We start from the raw sequence: 7,879 nt of genomic DNA on the forward strand, positions 1-7,879 counted from the left end.
CGGCCAGCAGGGGGAACAGCCGCGTCGGGATACAGCGAAAACCATTCTCTCTCTATACCTTTTATGTCCCTTCTAGCCCTATGCTTCCACCCCGCCCGCGTAGATATAAGAAAGTGTAGAGTGGCCCTCCCCAATTCCTGGATTCGGAGTCCTTAGCGCGGAAGAAAGCAGGGGTCCCCCGTTTTCTGTTGCCTACTGCGAAGGTGGGGAGACGGCGCTTCAGTGCCGTGGATTTTGCCTGTTTTCCATCGGGCAGCCGCTCGGAACCACAACGTTAAAAAGGCCCGAAGAACCCGGAAGCTTCCATTGAAATCACAGCGAGCACCACTCTACAATTTTCGCAAGTCTATGCGCCCTCCTCAGCCGGACGGCGGGAGGCGAGGGCCATTCCCCGAGCGGAGGTTGTCCGCAAAGGAGGGGCCGCGGAGCCGGGAAGGCCTTTGAGGAGGCTCCGCTGCCTTGGCCGGCGAGGCTTTATTTTGCTGCCTTCGACACAAGAGGCAGGAAGAGTCTTGGAGCCGGAACAATCCCCCGCAGGAAGTGACGCAAAAGGCTGACGGACGCTTCCGGTTCGCGCGCGTCCGCGCATGCGCCTCCGTGGGCGGAGAGAGCCGCGCTTCCGGGTTCCGTGGAGTAGGCGGTCGAGATGGCGGAGGGCGAGGAGTACGAGTCGGTGCTCTGCGTCAAGCCGGAGGTCCACGTCTACCGAGTGCCCCCGCGCGCCTCTAACCGGGGCTACAGGTGAGCCGGGGAGACCCGGGGCATGTGCAGAGTGCCCTCCTTTCCCTGCCTCGGACTCTCTCCCCTCCCCCCACTTTCAAACCAAGGGTGTCCCTGCGGGTTGGGGCTCAAGGCTCAGTTCGCGCTGCTGGGGGGGGGGCGGAAGGGGCGTACAGTGGCACCACCGTCGTGTTAAAAGGGGAGTTTTGAAGGGGTGGCAGCGAAGGAGGAACATGGCAGGGGTGTTGTTGTTTTTTTGGATAAGGGTGCTTAATAAAGGTAAAGGGACCCCTGACCATTAGGTCCAGTCGTGACCGACTCTGGGGTTGTGGCGCTTTATTGGTCAAGGGAGCCGGCGTACAGCTGGTCATGTGGCCAACATGACTAAGCTGCTTCTGGCAAACCAGAACAGCGCACGGAAACGCCGTTAACCTTCCCGCCGGAGCGGTACCTATTTATCTACTTGCACTTTGACGTGCTTTCGAACTGCTAGGTTGGCAGGAGCTGGGACCGAGCAACGGGAGCTCACCCCGTCACGGGGATTCGAACCGCCGACCTTCTGATCGGCAAGTCCTAGGCTCTGTGGTTTAACCCACAGCGCCTAGCCTACTCCTTTAACAAACATGGCGTGAAAGAGAAATTTGCTCCGAAGCCCAACGAGGCCACCTGATGTCTTTGTGTGTGTTGCAGTTGCAGGTTTTCTGCACTGCAGAAAGAGGGGAGGGGGTGGGAAGCTGGTGTTCCGGGGGCCCCTTCCAACGCTTTTGATTCTGTTGGGTGACTTTTAGCCCTGAACAGCGGCGCTGTCTTCTCTCCCTGGTGCTAGAGCTGCGGAGTGGCAGCTGGACCAGCCAGCATGGAGCGGGCGCATGCGCATAACCGCCAAAGGGAACGTGGCCTACATCAAGTTGGAGGACAAGAACTCAGGTAATGGGGAGTGAGGCGTCCATTGTTTCCGTCCAGCATGGTTGTTGGAGGGAGGGAACTTTTCCTAGCCCGGAACTCAGTTTAGGCCTTAGCTAAGTCTCAGGGAAAAGGAGACACAGTGACTGTGGTTCAGGGCAATCCTTTTTAGCCAGGTTGATTGTCCATAGGATGCCAGAATTGGGTTCTTTTATGGGTCTGTAAAGCTACCCTGAATCCCAGCCCTCACTCCCACACCCGAAGGGGAGCAATTGCAAAGTGTGCATGTGTGCTAATCTTGGGCAAACTCCATTCAGGGTGTAGTGGTGAGCCATAGCAAATTCCCCTGACTCGCTTGCAGTGCCCAGGAGTCCAATAGTTAATTTTCCGGAAGGCAGAAAGGGCACATCTTAAACTGTAGAGTCCTCCCTCCCCCCCCCCAACTTATTTGTGAACTTAAGTTTCCAATTCAAAGCATTTTGAAGGACATGAATGAGCATTGATTCAGAATCTCTGCATCAGTGTCACACACCCATTGTGTTGGGGGGGGGTCACTTTCATTGAACCAAAATGCACAAGTATGAAGAGAAGTAACACAATCTGCTAACTATGGGACGCACTCATGGCACCCAAAGTATCTTTGGACGGATGGGACCGAGAAGCTGACCAGCTGGTTTCACACCCTCACTTTCCCCCCTTCCAGGAGAACTTTTTGCCCAGGCTCCTGTGGACCAGTTCCCCAGCATTACTGTGGAGGGTGTGACGGATTCCAGCCGATACTTTGTCATCCGCATTGAGGATGGGAACGGTATGGAGGCGGAGGTTCGGATCGTGTCCTCCTAGGCACGCAGGGCAGCTGGAATCAGTTCCCCTCTTGTGCATCTCCTGGAATGATCCTAAGGCAGCACCTGCAAGCCCTCTTTCCCTCAAAACCCAAAGCTTCCTTCTTGCAGCAAGCTGGGATTTGCCAGGACTTGGGGGGCCTTTGGGAAGAGGACCCTCTGCACCCATTTCCTCAGCATGCTCTTTCCTGGCCCTCTTGGCGCCGGCACAGCTTGCCTCCCCCAGGGCTGCTGCTTTTTGGTCATCCCCCGCCCCCCTCTGCTCTCAGATCTCTTCCCACTGCCTGCTTTTTGCCTTGTTTGGGTTGGCTAACAGTGGGCTGCTAGTCGGGTCCAACGATAGGAGAGGGGACTGTCCTTGCACCTGCCACGGTGTGTGTGAGGCCCTTCTGCTTTGGTGTGGTTTTGTTCCTGGGAAGTTGACTTCAGTCCTCCGTGCCAGTGAGGCCCCATGTGGGCCTTTTGCCTCTGGCCAGCTTGCTGTCACAGCCACTCCTGGCACCCCTGGTGCCACTGAGCTGCCCCTCTTGTAGGTGCTGCCCTTCCTCTCCCAGGGCTGCCTGGCTCCCTCTGCACTCTGTGGGCAGCCGGGGCCTCTCGGCACTTCCTTGGTGTGCCACAATGAAAGCTCTGCTGCCGAGAGAATGAGCATGGCTTCTCTTGCAGGGCGCCGGGCCTTCATTGGAGTCGGCTTTGTTGACCGAGGTGATGCCTTCGACTTCAACGTCGCTCTGCAGGACCATTTCAAGTGAGCATCTGCCTCCCACTTTGCAGAGTGCCTGGGTGTCGAGACCTTCCCCAGCCCAAGGGGAGCAGGTGGAGTCTATGCTACACCGGGTGGAGCCTTTCCATGCGAGCCAAGCTCATTCTCCTGAGCTGGTGCAAGCTACCTTTTGCCTTCTGGGGTTCCTTCGAATGCCCCTTCCTGGCTCTGCTGGTGCAAAACAAAATGAAAACCTCAACCCCTCCCCCTGTGAAAGAAGCAGCGTGGGAAGTGAAGGGAAGAAAGAAAGCGGGGTTTTGGGCAGCTGCCGATTGCAGGTGGGGGCAGATTCTGTCACGACTTGCAGTCCCCTTTTGCTCTCTGTAGCCCTGGTGTATGCTTTCCTGAAGGAGCCTGCATTCTGGTAAACCGCCGGCAAATTGGAGGATTTCAGCAGGCGAGCTAGGGGGCTGATTCTGAGGATGGAAGCAGGGGGGGAACTTGCAGAGGAGTTTTCCCCCTGCAACTCTCCATCTACCCAGGCTGGGTGGGGTGGGTGGGGGCGGGATGGATATCCCAGACAGATGAGGGTTGCAGGGGGAAAGCAGCCATGACTCCCTGCAGACACTCCTCCCACCAATTGAAATCAAACACAGGGTTTTGGGTGCTGCCTTTGTGGCTGCAACAGATTTCTTCTGAAAGAGAAGGTGCTGGCTTTCCTGGGCTTGGGTGCTGAGCGCAACATAGCTACTTTCCCTACACTGCCCGCTGCCAACACCTTAGGCTTTTTGCGCTGCTCCCTCCTGACACCCCACCCCCACCCCAATTTCTTCTCTCAACAGGTGGGTCAAACAGCAGAGTGAGCTGGCCAAGCAGGCCCTGAATCCAGACCAGGGCCCCAAACTGGACCTGGGCTTCAAGGAAGGACAGACAATCAAGCTCAACATTGCGGTGAGGAGGAGGGACCTCTCTGGGCTTGTCCGGCTGTGGCAGAGGGGGTGGGGGATAGGCTGTGGAAAAGGAGTCGCAAAGCAAATGCTAACGAGAGGCTGAAATCAGCAAGTCAAGCCATGGGTTACCAAGGGACACCACCCAGAGTTGATAGCCTGTAGGACCTGGAAGAAAGTTCCTTTCTCACCCCAAATGGATGGGGAACTAATCCGATCATCAGGGACGCGGGTGGTGCTGTGGGTTAAACCACAGAGCCTAGGGCTTGCCCATCGGAAGGTCGGCAGTTTGAATCCCCGCAAATGGGTGAGCTCCCGTTGCTCAGTCCCGGCTCCTGGCCACCTAGCAGTTCGAAAGCACGTCAAAGTGCAAGTAGATAAATAGGTACCGCTGCAACGGGAAGGTAAACGGCATTTCCATGCACTGCTCTGGTTCGCCAGAAGCGGCTTAGTCATGCTGGCCACATGACTCGGAAGCTGTACGCCGGCTCCCTCGGCCAATAAAGCGAGATGAGCACTGCAACCCCAGAGTCGGCCACGACTGGACCTAATCGTCAGGGGTCCCTTTACCTTAATCCGATCATCAGCAGATTATACCCTCCCTCATCCCAAAGGGATTTCTTTTGAGACATAGACACACACACACACACCCCAGCATCCTAGCCCTGTGCCCTGCTTCTGCCTCTATATCACTTGACCACGTGATAATGGCTTTTTAGAAACGAACAACACTATACAAGGTCAAAGGAGGGGGGTGGGGGGAGAGTCTTTTTGCTCGTGTGTCCACTGTGTGTCAATGTGTGCAAGGAGATGAGACAAAGGCAATTGTTCAAAGTCATCTCAGCCCAGGCCTTGACTTGTGGTCAAGGGAACGTCCCCAACATGCTGGCTGGAGCTGCAGGTTGCTTGCAGGTAGACGAGGCCTTTCCCTCCTTTCAGCTGGGATTGCTACCCGCGCAGAGACGCAGCCATGGGCCGGGGAACGCCCTTCGCCCCTTTGAGTGACTGACCATGCCATTCAATCTCCTTTCAGAACGTGAAGAAGAAGGACGGCTCCTCCTCGGCCAGCAGGCCCCGAGCAACAGGCTCTGGGGGCCCCAGCCTCATCCCACCCCCTCCTGGAGGAAAGACCACCCTGACCGGGGAGCAGCTTTCGTCTGCTGCTGAGGCAGGTCTGTGTTTCCCATCGATCTCACTCGCAAAATAGAAAGTCCCTTATGGCAGCGCACAGCCGTCCTACTTCGGAGCTGGCTTTCCCCAAGCCAGGCTTGCTTGTTATGGTTATGGGCAGGTAATTTCCCAGCCTTGCGTCGCTGGACTCTAAGGTTTTCTCGGGGCAGGCAAGCTTCAGAGCAGAGGAGGCTGCTCCAGTTAAACTCCCAGCCCCGCCAACATTGTCTCGGCTGCCTGCCTTTCTGGGGTCTTCCTCTCCACCAGGTCCCAGGGGCTCTTAAAGGGCTGGCCAGGAAGGTGCTGCGAAATATATCCCAAGTGCCGAACAGTTATCTCTCTGTCTCTCCCTCCCTGTATCCTGTTTATCAGCAGACGTCTCCATCCCGTGGCCGCCTCCACAGGCTTCAAATTCTACAGCAGAAGCAGCTGCGGACATCTGGGGAGACTTCACCAAAGCTTCTGGGTGAGAGTCACACGTGGGTTGCAGAAGTTGAAATGTGTTCCCTTCCACCCACCCCACCCTTTAGCCGGAAAACTCCCTAATCTGACATCTGACACACCTGAAGGAGCGTCTCCACCTCCATCGTTCTGCCCGGACACTGAGGTCCAGCTCCGAGGGCCTTCTGGCGGTTCCCTCCCTGTGAGAAGCGAGGTTGTGGGGAACCAGGCAGAGGGCCTTCTCGGTAGTGGTGCCCACCCTGTGGATGCCCTCCCACCTGATGTCAAAGAGAAAAATAACTACCAAACCTTTAGGCGACATCTGAAGGCAGCCCTGTTTAGGGAAGCTTTTAATATTGAATAGGTTATTGTATTTTAGTGTTCTGTTGGAAGCCACCCAGAGTGGCTGGGGAAACCCAGCCAGATGGGCGGGGTATAAATAACAAATTATTATTATTATTATTATTATTATTATTATTATTATTATTATTATTATTATCTGTTGATGGGACCCAAGGGGTGCCAGGTTCATGACGTTCAAGTCCCAGTGGTGGGGAGATCCTCTTATCCAAAGGGTAGGGCTGCTTTCTTGGAGAAGCAGTGAAACTCCATTGCCTCCTCATGCCATTCACTGTGTGATGGGAGGAGGTTACGTCCAGATGTTCAGGAGGAAGGGACCCTCTTTGTCCCCAGTGCAGGCCCTGGGCCCCTGCAGATCCCCTCCTTGCTGAAGGGAGCGCCTCTTCTTTCTCCTCCTAGGTCTGCCTCCAGTCAGGCTCAGCAGAGCTCCACCAGCTGGGTCCAGTTCTGAGCTGAGCATCTTGTGCTTCTCTGGTCGGGGGTGAAGGCCACGGAAGGACCCTTGTGGACCAAAGAGGAAGCTACTTTGCCCTCGTGGTGCATCATGAGATCCCAGTCCTGGATGTGTCTGGATGTTTGCTTGGGGCATTTTATGGGATAGGGAAGGTGGGGGTCAGCTGGGGCTGTGCAGATCCTCTTCTCTCTCCATCTACCCCCTCAGCACTTGGGGTTCCTGAAAGGGGAGGGAGGGAGTTTTTCCTGGGTTCAGATCACAGCTTAAGAACCTGGGAAAGAGGGAGACAGCTGGGCCTGTCCAGAAAGAAAGAGGCGCCTTCCTGTCTCTTGCCTTTTTTCCTGTCTTGTGTGGTGTCTTAACGGTGTTTCTTTGATATGCTTGCCTCGCCTCGCCCCCTTTCTAGCTTGGAGGGATTTTGTGGCGCAGCTGCCCTAGGAAACACACACTCTGCACGCGGGCAAAGGCGGCTTCCCTTGCAGGAGGTGACCAGCAGCGCCCTGCCTTCGCAGCCCACCTTGCAAACTTGAAATGGGCTTACCTGTCGCACATCTCCCTCTCGGAATTTCCAGGGTGCCTTCCACACTGGAAGGACGCTGGGCCCCGATTCTGTCATGTTGCTCTGCCTCTGATGGTTGTGGTGGAGGTGAGAGAAGAGTCGTCAGCTTGCTGCAGAGGCGGCGAGCAATGATGCCACGTCCTTTGAGGGCAGGGGTCCCTGGCTTTTCTTTGCCTTGTGAAGTGCCTTCTCTTTTTCCTTCTCCCTCCCCTGCTAAAACTGGCCTTTTGAGCAGCAAGAGCAGTGGAACTTCTGACATTCCATATTGGTGTGGCTTTTAAGGTGCACACACACAACAAATTACCCTTTTACTTTCGGAGAGACCCTGGGTTTTTCTCCTATCGCAGGTGCCTCAGACATTGTGAAGGACAAAAACTGCCCTCTGGGCCATCTTACGGAACCGGGTTTTAATTCTCTTTTGAAATATAAATCTTTGTATTCACTCCTATCCTATTTATTCTAAGACGAAGGCCTTTTACAGAACGTTTTCTTACTATGAAACTCCATGAAGTTTTTGCTGCCTTTTGTTTTGTTATTTTTGAGCTGGTTCCTTATTAAAAATGTATATGTATATATATTTATCTGTATAAAAGCCTTTATTTGTCTTTGGGAAAGGGGCTGGGGAAGCAGAAATGGGCCCAGGTGGGAGAGCGAAAATGCCAAAATAATTAGTAAAAACAGTGTCTCAGTGAGATTCATATGTTGGGTGGATCATGGGTGGGTTCCCAAGGACACTTTCCTACACCTAAGGGTGGTGCCCAATGTTGGACCCATTGAATT

General features: G+C 54.9%; 1 protein-coding gene across 3 annotated transcripts; it reads left to right on the forward strand.

Annotated features, from left to right (window-relative positions):
* The first annotated feature begins 546 nt into the window (after positions 1 to 546).
* NECAP2 (NECAP endocytosis associated 2) lies at positions 547 to 7,676 on the forward strand. Of its 3 annotated transcripts, none has more exons than XM_028741366.2 (8): positions 547 to 741; positions 1,547 to 1,647; positions 2,327 to 2,431; positions 3,132 to 3,213; positions 4,011 to 4,119; positions 5,149 to 5,287; positions 5,658 to 5,751; positions 6,486 to 7,676. In XM_028741366.2, the coding sequence occupies exons 1-8, from the start codon at positions 647 to 649 to the stop codon at positions 6,535 to 6,537; spliced, it is 777 nt and encodes a 258-aa protein (XP_028597199.2). In that variant the 5' UTR covers positions 547 to 646; the 3' UTR covers positions 6,538 to 7,676. The 3 variants fall into 3 exon arrangements, with proteins under 3 accessions (XP_028597199.2, XP_028597201.2, XP_028597202.2); XM_028741368.2 differs by having other exon boundaries at positions 563 to 741; positions 5,661 to 5,751; XM_028741369.2 differs by having other exon boundaries at positions 595 to 741; positions 1,509 to 1,647.
* Positions 7,677 to 7,879: the final 203 nt, after the last annotated feature.

This window comes from Podarcis muralis, chromosome 7 (genome assembly GCF_964188315.1).
Source record: "Podarcis muralis chromosome 7, rPodMur119.hap1.1, whole genome shotgun sequence".
Taxonomy (NCBI): domain Eukaryota; kingdom Metazoa; phylum Chordata; class Lepidosauria; order Squamata; family Lacertidae; genus Podarcis; species Podarcis muralis.

Bases quoted from the DNA above. Each gene is read 5' to 3' on its own strand.
- NECAP2 (XM_028741366.2), top strand. From the start codon at position 647: ATGGCGGAGGGCGAGGAGTACGAGTCGGTGCTCTGCGTCAAGCCGGAG. The intron at 1,648-2,326 runs GTAATGGGGAGT...CCCCCCTTCCAG, and splicing joins GTTGGAGGACAAGAACTCAG to GAGAACTTTTTGCCCAGGCT. The intron at 2,432-3,131 runs GTATGGAGGCGG...CTTCTCTTGCAG, and splicing joins CCGCATTGAGGATGGGAACG to GGCGCCGGGCCTTCATTGGA.